This window comes from Theropithecus gelada, chromosome 6 (genome assembly GCF_003255815.1).
Source record: "Theropithecus gelada isolate Dixy chromosome 6, Tgel_1.0, whole genome shotgun sequence".
Taxonomy (NCBI): Eukaryota; Metazoa; Chordata; class Mammalia; order Primates; family Cercopithecidae; genus Theropithecus; species Theropithecus gelada.
In genome coordinates, this window is record NC_037673.1 from 70,695,620 (window position 1) to 70,711,588 (window position 15,969).

General features: G+C 36.0%; 1 protein-coding gene across 1 annotated transcript in view; it reads right to left on the reverse strand.

Moving 5' to 3' along the window:
• ANKRD31 (ankyrin repeat domain 31) overlaps positions 1-15,969 on the reverse strand; it is a 160,681-nt gene that overhangs the window by 118,612 nt on the left and 26,100 nt on the right. Inside the window, exons 4-6 of the mRNA XM_025388455.1 lie at positions 15,284-15,321; positions 10,879-10,955; positions 311-357 (exon numbers count right to left, since the gene is read on the reverse strand). Of these exons, the coding sequence (XP_025244240.1) occupies positions 311-357; positions 10,879-10,955; positions 15,284-15,321 (162 nt within the window). The remainder of the gene's footprint in view (positions 1-310; positions 358-10,878; positions 10,956-15,283; positions 15,322-15,969) is intronic.

Here is a 15,969-nt window from a genome sequence, read left to right on the forward strand (position 1 = left end):
GGAAGGAACTTTGTTACATTATCTCAGAAACTAGTTTGATAATAAGTTATGTATTTCTACTCTAGATAAAAAGTAAGAGACTTACAGTACTGGATAAGAAACACAGATCAAGAAAACACTTTTATCAGCAATAAGGAAGAATAAATATGAAAGAGGTGATTAGACAAAAATAGATTTCTATTTACTGAAATGGTTTAGTCATATTCCTGCCTAGGTGAGGGTCTAAATGAGCTTGATACTTTAATTGACACATTTTTAAAAAAATCTAAATCCACAATCTACATAGTTAATTTCTGTTATACAGACCAACCTTTTCTATGTGTGGCAAAACTTCAGGAGTTTCATCAGCCTCAGGCCCTAGAAAAGAACAATGAGTTTTCACTCCAGTTTTACGAAAGCACTAAAAACATACCTTCTCAGTTGGCATTTCATAATCATATAACTTAAACTCTCAGTCAAGTGACACATCTTATATTTTATTAATATTACATAAATTTATTGGTATGAAAGTATTATTTTGGAAATGAAGTTATAAAATTCTTCCATTTCTTAAAAAATATTTTATATAGCTCCAAAAAAAATTGTAACTATTTGGAATTATTTTAGCTAAAAACCAAGAACCCTATTTTGGCTGAATTATTCTAAGTACAGCATTTGTAACTACATAAAGAAAAGACTATCTACTTTCTCGATGTCATTATCTCTTCCACTACAGGTACTTAAAGCTTAAATGAACTCATGCTGTCTGGAGTTAGGCATGAAAAAAAATGCCCCTTATAGGAGTCAAAAGGACAGGAGGTCATCCTAGACACTATGGAAGATTGTTGCATTGCCTCTGCGACTGCAAATTCACTATCCACTCTCACCCCTGTCCCCTCTGAGCCAAGCTGGCAAACAGCAATTCACACCCAAGTTAGGTTAAAGGAGGATCTGGAAAAAATATAGTTCTATGTTGTTCCTTTTACATTTTTCTTTCTTTCCTTCCTTCCTCCCTCTCTCCCTCCCTCCCTCCCCCCGACCTGACCTCAAGTGATCCACTTGCCTTGGCCTCCCAAAGTGCTGGGATTACAGGTGTGAACCACCACACCCAGTCCATTCTACTTTCATCATTAAGACCCAAGTATTCTGGCCAGGTGCGAGGTCAGGAGTTTGAGACCAGCCTGGCCAACAAGGTGAAATACCGTCTCTACTAAAAATACAAAAATTAGCCAGCATGGTGGCACGCACCTGTAATCCCAGCTACTGAGGAGGCTGAGGCATGAGAATTGCTTGAACCTGGGAGGCAGAGGTTGCAGTGAACCAAGACTGTGCCACTGCACTCCAGCCTGGGCAATAGAGCAAGACTTCGCCTCAAAAAAAAAAAAAAAAAGAAAAGAAAAGAAAAGAAAAAAAGACCCAAATATTCTGACACACTTGAGTAGGAATTCAATTTTGGTTTATTTTGATTAGGTAATGTCTACATAGCTAAAGTAAAAGCAAGTAATTATCTACTGAACCTCAAAATGCATCCTCATAAGCAAGAGGGGTTTTTCAGGGGGAAAAATAAGCATAAATATTCTTGCTGAGTTTCATATCCTAAAAGATAATAGTAATAAACCCATTTTTTTCCCTCACTTCACCTTTGCAATTTGATGATAAAAAGCTATAGCATGATAAGCAAAATGTCATAAGAATAAGTAATTTCTTATGCTTGGTTTAGAATTATTCCTGTCAACAAGTGATGACATATTTCATTGTGTATATCCTACTTAATATTTTGTATCTCTACTTGCTTAAAATTTTAATACCAATGAAAGAAACATTTTAAAATAATAGATACATCTTCAACTATCTTTGCAAGGAGAGGTTTTTTTAAATAAAATTTCAGATCCTTGGGGGATTAGAATTCAAAAACAGAAAAAGAGAATTCACTTTTCTTCCTTCTCTGAATCATAAAGAAACAACTCTCATAGACATTTTCTCTCATGTTGTCTTTAACAACTTCATCTTCAAAACTATAAAGCAAAAAAAAAAAAAAAAAAAACCGAAGGCTCCCAATCATCTGAATGGACCCCTCTTGGCCATGGGCATTCCAAAGCTGGTTCAGGCCTTGAAGGGAAGAAAGGGTCACACGTGCCTCATTACACCCTCCTCCCTTTTGGAATTCAGGAAAAGCCAACCAGCGTTAACATCAACACCGACCTTAAGTCTGTTAAAAAACACTTATAATCTGCTCTGTCTGAACCCTGCTACCTGTAAGCTTCATCTGCATGATAAAACTTTGGTCTCCACAACCCCTTATCATCATAACACAGAGATTCAATTCTACTGATTCCAGGTCTTTAGATAATAACTCTTTCAACCAATTGCCAATCAGAACACCTTTGAATCCACCTATAAACTGGAAGCCCCTGCCCCCACCTTGCTTCTGGTTTGTCCCACCTTTCCAAACCAAACCAATGTACTTAATCTTACACATATTGATTGATGTCTCACATCTCCCTAAAATGTATAAAACTAGGCTGTGCCCTGACCACCTTGGGCGCATGTTCTCAGAGTCTCCTGACGGCTGTGTCACAGGCCATGGTCACTCATATTTGGCTCAGAATAAATCTCTTCAAATATTTTACAGAGTTTGACTCTTTTCGTTGACAAAATGATCTTTCTTTTATGCCAACAGTTACTATTTTATAAACTTAATTAATAAAATATTTTACAGTAATTTGATTACTATATGAAAAATAAACACATTTAGAAGGAATTATCTTTTCTAACTACAAATTTTACTTAAGAGTTTTTACAAATACATAATTCTTGAATTTTTATCTATCCTTTAATAAACCATAAAAAGAATTTTCTTTCTTTTATTATTAGTCTAGGGTACATGTGCACAATATGTAGGTTTGTTACATATGTATACATGTGCCATGTTGGTGGGCTGCACCCATTAACTCATCATTTACATCAGATATATCTCCTAATGCTATGCCTCACCCTCCCCCCTCTCCACAATAGGCCCTGGTGTGTGATGTTCCCCTTCCTGTGTCCAAGTGATCTCATTGTTCAATTCCCACCTATGAGTGAGAACATGTGGTGTTTGGTTTTCTGTTCTTGTGATAGTTTGCTGAGAATGATGGTTTCCAGCTGCATCCATGTCCCTACAAAGGACATGAACTCATCCTTTTTCATGGCTGCATAGTATTCCATGGTGTATATGTGCCACATTTTCTTAATCCAGTCTGTCACTGATGGACATCTGGGTTGATTCCAAGTCTTTGCTATTGTGAATAATGCCACAATAAACATACATGTGCATGTGTCTTTATAGCAGCATGATTTATAATCCTTTGGGTATATACCCAGTAATGGGATGGCTGGGTCAAATGGTATTTCTAGTTCTAGATCCTTGAGGAATTGCCACACTGTTTTCCACAATGGTTGAACTAGTTTACAGACCCACCAACAGTGTAAAAGTGTTCCTATTTCTCCACATCCTCTCCAGCACCTGTTGTTTCCTGACTTTTTAATGATTGCCATTCTAACTGGTGTGAGATGGTATCTCATTGTGGTTTTGATGTGCATTTCTCTGATGGCCAGTGATGATGAGCATTTTTTTATGTGTCTGTAGGCTGTATAAATGTCTTCTTTGAGAAGTGTCTGTTCATATCCTTTGCCCACTTTTTGATGGGGTTGTTTGTTTTTTTCTTGTAAATTTGATTGAGTTCTTTGTAGGTTCTGGATATTAGCCCTTTGTCAGATGAGTAGATTGCAAAAATTTTCTCCCATTATGTAGGTTGCCTGTTCACTCTGATGGTAGCTCCTTTTGCTGTGCAGAAGCTGTTTACTTTAACTAGATCCCATTTGTCAATTTTGGCTTTTGCTGCCATTGCTTTTGGTGTTTTAGACATGAAGTCCTTCCCCATGCCTATGTCCTGAATGGTATTACCTAGGTTTTCTTCTAGGGTTTTTATGGTTTTAGGTCTAACATTTAAGTCTCTAATCCATCTTGAATTAATTTTTGTATAAGGAGTAAGGAAAGGATCCCGTTTCAGCTTTCTACTTACGGCTAGCCAATTTTCCCAGCACCATTTATTAAATAGGGAATCTTTTCCCCACTTCTTGTTTTTGTCGGGTTTGTCAAAGATCAGATGGCTGTAGATGTGTGGTATTATTTCTGAGGGCTCTGTTCTGTTCCATTGGTCTATATCTCTGTTTTCGTACCAGTACCATGCTGTTTTGGTTACTGTAGCCTTGTCGTATAGTTTGAAGTCAGGTAGCTTGATGCCTCCAGCTTTGTTCTTTTGGCTTAGGATTGTCTTGGCAATGTGGGCTCTTTTTTGGCTCCGTATGAACTTTAAAGCAGTTTTTTACAATTCTATGAAGAAAGTCATTGGTAGCTTAATGGGGATGGCACTGAATCTATAAATTACCTTGGGCAGTGTGGCCACTTTCATGATATTGATTCTTCCTATCCAAGAGCATGGTATGTTCTTCCATTTGTTTGTGTCCTCTTTTATTTCACTGAGCAGTGGTTTGTAGTTCTCCTTGAAGAGGTTCTTCTCATCCCTTGTAAGTTGGATTCCTAGGTATTTTATTCTCTTTGAAGCAATTGTGAATGGGAGTTCATTCATAGATTTGTCGCTCTGTTTGTCTGTTATTGGTGTATAAGAATGCTTGTGATTTTTGCACATTGATTTTGTATCCTGAGACTTTGCTGAAGTTGCTTATCAGCTTAAGGAGATTTTGGGCTGAGACAATGGGATTTTCTAAATATACAATCATGTCATCTGCAAACAGGGACAATTTGACTTCTTCTTTTCCTAACTGAATACCCTTGATTTCTTTCTCTTGCCTGACTGCCCTGGCCAGAACTTCCAACACTATGTTGAATAGGAGCGGTGAGAGAGGGCTTCCCTGTCTTGTGCCAGTTTTCAAAGGGAATGCTTCCAGTTTTTGCCCATTCAGTATGATATTGGCTGCAGATTTGTCATAAATAGCTCTTATTATTTTGAGATACATTCATTCAATACCGAATTTATTGAGAGTGTTTAGCAAGAAGGGCTGTTGAATTTTGTCAAAGGCCTTTTCTGCATCTATTGAGATAATCATGTGGTTTGTTTATATGATGGTTCTGTTTATATGATGGATTACGTTTATTGATTTGCATATGTTGAACCAGCCTTGTATCCCAGGGATGAAGCCCACTTGATCATGGTGGATAAGCTTTGTGATCTGCTGCTGGATTCGGTTTGCTAGTATTTTATTGAGGATTTTTGCATCGATGTTCATCAGGGATATTGGTCTAAAATTCTCTTTTTTTTGTTGTGTCTCTGCCAGGCTTTGGTATCAGGACGATGTTGGCCTCAAAAAATGAGTTAGGGAGGATTCCCTCTTTTTCTATTGATTGGAATAGTTTCAGAAGGAATGGTACCAGCTCCTCCTCGTACCTTTGGTAGAAGTTGGCTGTGAATCCATCTGGTCCTGGACTTTTTTTGGTTGGTAGGCTATTAATTATTGCCTCAATTTCAGAGCCTGCTGTTGGTCTATTCAGGGATTCAACTTCTTCCTGGTTTAGTCTTGGGAGAGTGTATGTGTCCAGGAATTTATCCATTTCTTCTAGGGTTTCTAGTTTATTTGTGTAGAGGTGTTTATAGTATTCTCTGATGGTAGTTCGTATTTCTGTGGGATTGGTGGTGATATCCCCTTTATCATTTTTTATTGTGTCTATTTGATTCTTCTCTCTTTTCTTCTTTATTAGTCTTGCTAGCGGTCTATCAATTTTGTTGATCGTTTCAAAAAACCAGCTCCTGGATTCATTGATTTTTTGAAGGGTTTTTTTGTGTCTCTATCTCCTTCAGTTCTGCTCTGATCTTAGTTATTTCTTGCCTTCTGCTAGCCTTTGAATGTGGTTGCTCTTGCTTCTCTAGTTCTTTTAATTGTGATGTTAGGGGGTCAATTTTAGATCTTTCCTGCTTTCTCTTGTGGGCATTTAGTGCTATACATTTCCCTCTACATACTGCTTTAAATGTGTTCCAGGGATTCTGGTATGTTGTATCTTTGTTTTGCTTGGTTTCAAAGAACATCTTTATTTTGCTTGGTTTCAAAGAACATCTTTATTTCTGCCTTCAATTCGTTAAGTACCCAGTAGTCATTCAGGAGCAGGTTGTTCAGTTTCCATGTAGCAGAGAGGTTTTGATTGAGTTTCTTAGTCCTGAGTTCTAGTTTGATTGCATTGTGGTCTGAGAGACAGTTTGTTATAATTTCTGTTCTTTTACATTTGATGAGGAGTGTTTTACTTCCAACTACCTGGTCAATTTTGGAATAAGTGCAATGTGGTGCTGAGAAGAATGTATATTCTGTTGATTTGGGGTGGAGAGTTCTGTAGATGTCTATTAGGTCCACTTGGTGCAGAGTTGAGTTCAATTCCTGGATATTCTTGTTAACTTTCTGTCTCGTTGATCTGTCTAATGTTGACAGTGGGTGTTAATGTCTCCCATTATTATTGTATGGGAGTCTAAGTCTCTTTGTAAGTCTCTAAGGACTTGCTTTATGAATCTGGGTGCTCCTATATTGGGTGCATATATATTTAGGATAGTTAGCTCTTCTTGTGTAATTGATCACTTTACCATTATGTAATGGCCTTCATTGTCTCTTTTGATCTTTGTTGGTTTAAAGTCTGTTTTATCAGAGACTAGGATTGCAACCCTTGCCTTTTTTTGTTTTCCATTTGCTTGGTAGATCTTCCTCCATCCCTTTATTTTGAGCCTATGTGTGTCTCTGCATGTGAGAGGGGTCTCCTGAATACAGCAAACTGATGGGTCTTGACTATTTATCCAATTTGCCATTCTGTGTCTTTTAATTGGACCATTTAGCCCATTTACATTTAAGGTTAATATTGTTATGTGTGAACTTGATCCTGTCATTATGATATTAGCTGGTTATTTTGCTCATTAGTTGATGCAGTTTCTTCCTAGCATCGATGGTCTTAAAAGAATTTTCAAATTTTCTACTTTCACTTTAGAGAGGCAAAATGTAATGATATACATGAGAAATAATTCTAAAGCGTCAAATTCAAAGAAAATGGCCAGAGAAGCATGGTTTAACTTATACACAAAATTTAACTTATACACAGGTGTTTTAAGGCCAAAGCTATTATATTTGCTTAAGATAGTTGGCTTATCTTTATCTTTCTACAATTTGGTTAGAATTTACCCTTTGAATTGGGACAGAGGTCTGTATTAGAACACAGTCAGCTATAAAAGCTAATAATTTAATAATTTACTTGTACGTGATTTAACCTATAGTCTGGAATTATAATAAAATGAGCTTCTTGTTCTGAATACTCTGAAAGGAGTAAAGGCAAGAAAGAGCTGCAATGAAGTGCCAGAATGGAAGAGAACTACCAGTTCTATGGATCTCTAGTCACAGCTGCTTTAGGGCAGCAAGAAACACACAAAGCAATAATCCTGGTGCATGTGGCACTATTTTTTTATTTTTTATTTTTTAGAGGTGGGGGTATTGCTTTGTCACCCAGGCTGTAATGCAGTGGCACAATCATAGCCCACTGACACTTCAAATTCCTGGGCCCAAGGGATCCTTCCAATTCAGTCTCCCTAGTAGCTGGGACTATAGGCATGCACTACCTCACCTGGCCATGTGGCACTTTTAAAGGAACAGCCTATGAGACTTGTGACTCAGAAGTTCGAGGAGAGTGGTGACAACAGTGCACAGATGCCAATGGCATCACAAGGCATCAATGGCTGGCACTCAGGAGGCCAAATGGGCAGGAGGTTGGAGTCATGGGAATATAGGACATAGTGGAACCCTGTTTTAAAATAAATACTAGAATTGGGTATGATAAAAATAAAAATAAATTTTTGTGTAAATATTGATGACACCTGCTAAAGTCAAAACCCAAAGGAGAGGCCAGGCGTGGCAGCTTACACCTGTAATCCCAGCACTTTGGGAGGCCGAGGCGGGTGGATCACATGAGGTCACAAGTTTAAGACTAGCCTGGCCAACATGGTGAAACCCTGTCTCTAATAAAAATACAAAAATTAGCCAGGCATGGTGGTGCATGCCTGTAATCCCAGCTACTCAGGAGGCTGAGGCAGGAGAATCACTTGATCCCCAGAGATGGAGGTTGCAGTGAGCAGAGATCGTGCCACTGCACTCCAGTCTGGGAGACAGAAAGAGGCTCTATCTCAAAAAAAAAAAAAAAAGAAAAAGAAAAAAGAAAATACCCAAAGGAGAAAGGAATGCCCAGGGCATGACATTATCCATGACACTTCTGTCTGAAATTGTTCAATACATTATTACAAAAAAAAAAAAAAAAAAAAGACTTCACCCTCTAAGATGATGTAATTACAGCTTTATAAACACAATTCTTTTTGTTTAATCTATAACTACATCTTGTAAAAAGTGCTAAATAGTTTTTACTAAATTTGGAGGTTATGTTTGGCATACTCTGAATTATATTAGGCCATTTGATACTTATTAAACTTTTTAAAAATCACAAAGTTTTTTTATATTTAAAGAGGAACATTAATTACCACTTATACTTACATTTGTTTAATGATTAATTTATTAAACTTCCATATCTAAGACAGGAAAACTTGAAAATTACTATTTAACATTTAAACATTGATAACAAACTTAAATTTCCTTAAACAATTTAAACTAAAAATTTGACATAACTTTTTACCATTTCAAAGATATAAAAGACTACTGCTCTTAAACTAATTCTAAAATAACAGTATCATTGGTGTAATTCATTCTTCTTTATTTCTATAGTTATTCTTATACCTTTTTAAGATTAAAGTAATACTCTGACACCTTTCCAGGGTTACAGACTACCTGATATTTTGTTGGGGCATGAGATTATTTCTCTCAAGATTATTCCACCTGACCAGCCAATTATCTGGCTTTACTTGAAAATAAATACCTTAAACTTCACAAAGTTTACTTTTTGTAATCTAATGTTTTGTCCCAGAATGTTTTAAGTTTTACTTGGTTGGTGTTACAAAAGCTTTTGTCTTGTCACTTATTATGTACTGATAAGTTATGTAGTATTATTAGAAACTTATTCCTGCCATTTAGTATCTTATAATGATAGGCAGGGCCATCTAAGGCTTTTATTTACTAAGAGATAAGGATCTAGTCTCTGCAGAAAAGTCTCCTTAATTGGATACCAGGTTAATTTGTCATCTGGGGACACAGACCCCACTTTATACGTTTTATGTGTCACTGCTGGTACTGTGTGGTGGGCCTTTCTTTCCTTGGTACAATTCTTACTTTTTCCAGGACTGCCTGACTCTTTCCCTACTTAAACAGTGATAAACAAAAAATCCTATGATTTATAAATAGATATGTATTTAATTAAAAAATCAAAATGCACAGATATTAACAGGCCCCCATTTCTTAGTCATTAAAACTTTCTTTTTTGAGATAGGGTCTCACTCTGTCACCTGGGCTGTAAACATGGCTCATGCAGTCTCAACCTCCTGGGCTCAAGCTATCCTCCCACTTCAGTGCAACATGCACCACCATACCTAGATAATTGTGTGCATGTGTGTGTAGCGACAGGGGTCTTGCTGTGATTCCGAGGCTGGTCTCGAACTCTTAGGCTCAAGCAATTATCCTGGCTCAGCCTCCCAAAGTGTTGGATTACAGGTGTGAGCCACCACATCCAGCCCATTCTTAAACATCCTGCTATAGTTGCTTTTCTTTTTGTATTGAGACAATCTTTTGTACACTCTTAACATTTTTTGAGTATCACTATGAACTCATAGTCTTTTCACAAACTTATTTCTATGAACTCTAAATTACTGGGTTTTTATCCCTACTTAATGTATCAGTTTGGCCAGTTTATCACAGTTTGGCCACAGCACCATTGAGCTAACCATTTATTACTCCAGCACTGGCCTCAGACATCCTTGAAAGCATCCTTGCTTTTCAGTAATAATGATACATTCAGGCTCATCCTGATATTGTCATGCTCCAAAATGGATCAGCTACCCTTTAAGAATCCCTGGTTTATTTAGCATTCACACCCTTGGCACCCATATGCCTGGTATATAGCAGGCTTAATAAATATTTGTTAAAAGAATAAACCATATTAAAGACCAAACTCTAGACACTAAAAGTACACATAAGAGCTGGTGGTGGGCAAAAGTGGTACTGCTTTGTTGCGTAGCAACAGAGCAAGAGAAGACAGAGCTTTTTAAAGTTATCTTTCCAAAATGTTATCAAGTCCTTGTATCCTTTTCTTATAATACTAGGTTTCATTGAACACTATAAATATTTACTACACTGTGACACAATATACCTGACATTCACTCTGGAGGAAGCATTGGTAGACACTGCAAAAAGATAGACAGCTATCCTCTAATATAGCTCAAACCAAGGCAAAACTGGCCTGTGTGACTACCAGTCAAGAAAAACATGAAATTCTTATTAAAAATATTATGAACATAGGAAATAAACTTTGTTTTCAAATTTCAGCCCCCAAATCACATTTTGAGTAGCAGATACTAATGGCACCTGAGCTGCTACTCCCATAGGTAACTCTATTAACCATGATCTAAGTCAATAGCAACACTCATTTCATATTTATAAATGTATGGTAAGCCAGGCTCAGTAGAGCATGCCTGTAGCCCCAACTATTTGGGAGGCTGAGGCAGGATAATTTGCCTGAGCCCAGGAGGTCAAAGCTAATCTGAGCAACATAGCAAGACCCCATCTCTACCAAAAAAAAAATCTATACATCTATATATCTAGATAGATATATAGATATATATAATTGACCAGACTAGTTGTAAATAAATGTATATCTAACTAAGTCTTCTATTTTTAGGCAAATACTAATTTCCTTTATATGACTCTACCATGAAAACGTACCTTCACTATTTTGGTGGTTCAATGAAAGTCCAGACTGGTGAAACGACCCAATGAACATTGAACAATTTTTTCTAGTCCTAAAAAATCAATTAATTAATAAAAATAAATTTTAAAGTGAAAGAAAAAATAGTGTTTCTCATTCAAATACAATTTAATTTTTCATTTTCACTTAAAAGGCTTTCCAAATAGGATACTTTTTTTGCTATATCATTCCAATTATTTTTACAATTATTACCAATTTTTTAACATTTTCATTTCAAGTAACTGCAAAAATGAAGGAGAGAGCTGAAAAATAATAAATGACCTAAGGAGTGTATACAAGCTAAACTACATTTAGGTCTAAAAGTGACTTTGGATGTGACTGTCTGCCAAATAGCAGTAGGAAGGTCAGGGAGAAAATGGTCCTGAAATATGTAGTTTGTCTAGCTACATCATCAAATACACTGATAGTTTGTCATTACAGTTTTAGATGTAAGCAAGAGTCATTAATGATAAATTTCTCCAGGCATTACTTACCATTCTTGTATTTCACAGCAGGCAAAGAAAAGGTAGGGAATACCAAAGGGAAGAAGTTAAAAAGCAAAATAAGGGTCATGCCTAATCTGCAATTTTGATCATCTGCCCTGTGATAATTAAAAGCTGATTAAAGAAAGGCAATCAGCTAACTATATTTTTTCTCAGCCTAATTTACTGCATAAATGTAATCAAGACATCTTCCTTTAAAAAAAAAAAAAAAGCCTCTTGTTTCAGCTGTTTTAAGAGCAGTTTTTAATGCAGCAGGCACAGCTACTGGAATCCTATGCAAGAATAATAAATTAACCATTCTCTCCTGTCCAAAAACAGAAGTGATCAATATAAGCTGCCTTCAAATAAAAATGAGACTATTCATGTAGAATGATAATTTGTGAAGCAAATAGAAAAGAATGCTGATTTTTTTTCCTAAGGTGTGATTCTTTAAGAACAAGCTGATTGAAAACAAAATAAAACTATAGTTTGAGTTAACAACAGAATTGTTTTCCCTTAGTTGCAAGAGTATTTAAGACACAATCTGAAAATTGAGCAAAGCATCATCTAAATTACTACAAATAGTTATTTATGTTAGGTAAGACTACAAACAATGTAAAGGTCCAGTAGTAGAGGAATAATTAAATGAATTATAGTAAAGTCAGTAATACAATAAGGTATTATAAGGTCATCAAAATTCACATTTTTAAAAACATTATGCAACAAGAAAATAACTTTGACAAACAATCACTTAAAATTTAAAAACAGGATACAAAACTATCTGCAAGATGATCCCAATTTTATAGAAAGTATGAACAAAAGCAAAAATATAAATAAAGCCTAACATAAAATGCATCAAAATGTTAACAAATGGTTCTCTAGGTGGGGAGAATATGGATGCTATATTAGTCTTCCTTCATCTTTTCTTTTTTCTACTTCTCTAAATGTTGGTAGCTGGGGCAAAAGAGTTATTTTACAACAATAGCAGTTTTCAAACTTTTTGATCTTCAGACTCCTTTATACTCTTAAAAATTATTGATGTCTTATACTTACTTATATTTACATATTAGAAACTAAAATGAAGAACCAAATTAAATATATATAAATTTTTAAATGATAGCAATAATCCAGGAACATATTAATATATTTTTATGAAAAATTATCTTTTCCAAAATGAAAAAAATTAGTGAGAAAAGTTGCAATGTTTGACATTTTAAAAAATCTCTTTAATGTGTGGCTTAAATGAAAGATGACTATCATCCTATATCTGCTACTGCATTCAATCTGTTGCCATATATAATTTTATTTGAAGTATACAACAAACATGTGGCTTCACACAGATATGGAGTTGGAAAAGGGAGGAGTATTTTAGTAGCCTTTTTGGATAATTGTGAATATTGCCTGGGTACAGAAAATAATACGCCAAAATATGACATCATGTCATGCTGAGTACTCTGAATTAAAGAAAATTGAAAGGCCTCAGAAATAAGCTTCAGAACCAAGGTCTCCATCTGACCTTCCCTCTCACCCCCCACCCCATTTCTCTGATCTTTTCTTTCTTGAAGCACCTGAAGGAACTCTCTCCAGAATTTCCTTATCTGACTGAAAAACTTTCTTGAAAAAATAAAATAAAATGGTCTTAAAATCCCCTCCCTAGGAATCTCATTAAACAACCAGGAAAGATTAACCATCAGAGAAAACACTAAAAGTCTCTAAGGCCAGGACAGGACACCATGTCCAGACAAATTCTTTATCTATTCTTCTGACAGCAGCACCAAGAGATTACTCAATACTTTATCTGCATAAGACAACCTTTGTTCAGAATGAAGTTCTGTCTCTCATCTTCCCATCAATTCCCCCAAAACTTAGAGGAACTTGTCCCAGGCCATTGTTTTTTGGGCATATTCATTTCCCCTGAAAATCATTTACTGCTATAACCTCCATCTCCTCTTCCCCTGTGAATAATGGTGTATAAACATCTGGACCTCACTGGGTTATTGGGTAACCACACTCCTGTGATTTTCCCCCATGTACATTAAATAAACTTTATATGCCTTTTTATTCTATAAATCTGTCTTTTGTCTGTTCATTTTCAGCAAACCTTCATTGGGGATACAGGACGCTTTCCCCCTCTACCCCTAAAATATTCTTTTTCAATATTACAGCAAAATTATTTAATCAACGATACTTTCCTAAAAGGGAAATGTAGGAAACTGAAGCAAAATTAATGAACTTTTTGCATTCTATTACATTAAAACCCACAGTCTATCCTGCACTTTTGAATGGGTCTTTTACCTATACATGATTTTGTAACATCATGCATTGGTCTTTTAGAAAATACTTATGCACTGAGTTATGTACGTTTTCTTAATGTTGACACATTTCATTATAAAATATCAAAAAAATCACCCCTCAAGTTAAAAAAAAGAAGGTGAAACGAGTTTTCTTCCAATGCTTACAGCTCAAACAAGTGCACAGGTGTTTTACTCAAGATAAACATGACGGCTGCACACAGTGGCTCACACCTGTAATCCCATCACTGTGGGAGGCCCAGGCGGGTGGATCACTCGAGGCCAGGAGCTCAAGACCAGCATGGCCAACATGGCAAAACCCTGTCTCTACTAAAAATACAAAAATTAGCCAGACAAGGTGGCGCACACCTGTAGTCCCAGCTACTTGGGAGGCTGAGGGACAAAAATTGCTTGAATCTGGGAGACGGAGGTTGCAGTAACCCGAGAACGCACCACTGCACTCCAGCCTGGGTGACAGAGTGAGACTCTGGTTCAAAAAAAAGATAGATATCACATATCAGTATGCACAGAAATGCTTTAAGCATACTTTCCATTTCATCACACAGAATATTAAATATATATATACTCAAAGGTGGAGACTTACTAAAATTAATAATTTTCCTGCTTCATCAAACACAAATTCTATTAAGTGAAACTGCCTTCTTTTTATTTTTGTAACTGAGAGCACATATCAGTGAAAAAACACAATGACTACTAGTATTCTTTGGTGCCATTGCCTTGATTCCTACTAAGACTCCAGCATTTTATCCACCATTACTATAGCACTATTGTGCAAATGTAGATACCATGAAATAGGCAACTAATGTGTTAGTATTATTATGAAAATAGTTTTGACCTCACAGACCCTCTAAAAGAATCTCATGGACTCCCGAAGTGTTCACAGACCATACTTTGAGAATCATTGTTTTAAAAGAACTGAAAGGATAGTTTCTTTTTCTTTCTCTTTTTTTTTTTTTTTTTTTTTTTGAGAGTCTCATCTCACTCTGTTGCCCAGGCTGGAGTGCAGTGGCACTATCTCAGTTCACTGCAACTTCCACTTCCCAAGCTCAAGCAATTCTCATGCCTCAGTCTCCCGAATAGCTGGGATTACAGACGCCCACCAACACGCCCGGCTAATTTGGTATTTTTTATTAGAGATGGAGCTTCACCATATTAGTCAGGCTGGTCTCGAACTCCCGACCTCAGGTGATCTGCCTGCCTCGGCCTCCCAGAATGCTAGGATTACAGGTGTGAGCCACTACGCCTGGTCGAGTTTCTTAAGGTATAATAATTGTATGAAGTCTAATTTCAGTAAGTTTTACAAATTCTTCCTTCATGCTATGTTTTTATTTGCAGCCCCTTCATAAATTTGCTATGCTTTAAATTCGCTTTTAAAATAATAGAGAACTAAGTTAATCTGATTTAATGCTTCTTATGAAATAAAACTTATCTAGAACGTGTGTAAAATAACATACATTTTTGCTACAAAATGGGCAATTATTCAAAAATATACAACAATTCTAAAACTCTTAAAAATGAATATTCATCTTAGACGTGCAAAATGACAAAAATACCTACAATGTAATGAAGCCAAAAACTAGTGTACTTACTGTAACAGAGCTTGATTTCGTTCTGTTTCATCTTGAGACTGCCAGGAAAAAAAACAGTTTTTTCCAACTGATAAATGTTAATTCAACGCAACAAGCTAAAAAAATTAATATTTAAAGTAATTTTTGTGTTATTCTTCCTTAGTTTATTTTTATTGTGGTAAAATACACATAAAATTTACTGTCTATTTACTATCTGTACCTTTTTAAGTGTACAGTTCTCTGGCATTAAGTATACTCACACTGTTGTACAACCAAGACCACCATGCACCTCCAGAACTTTTTCATTTTCCCAAACTGAAACTCCATGCTCATTATAATAACAGTAACTCCCCACTCCCCTCTCCACAACCCATGGCAGCCACCATTCTGCTTTCTGTCTTTATTGATTTACTACTCTAGAAACATCATATAAAAGATATAAAATTTTAATCATTCTGTGACTAGCTTATTTCGCTTGGTAGAACATATTCAAGGTTAATCTATGTTGTGGCATGTATCTGCATTTCCTTCCATTTTAAAGCTGAATAATATTCTATTGTATGTATGCACCACATTTGATGGACACTTGCAGTGTCCTATTTATTGATGGACATCTATTGATGGACACTTGCAGTGCTTCCACCTTTTTTGGTTACTGAGAATAATGCTGCCATGAACATGTGTATACGAATATATCTATTCAAGTC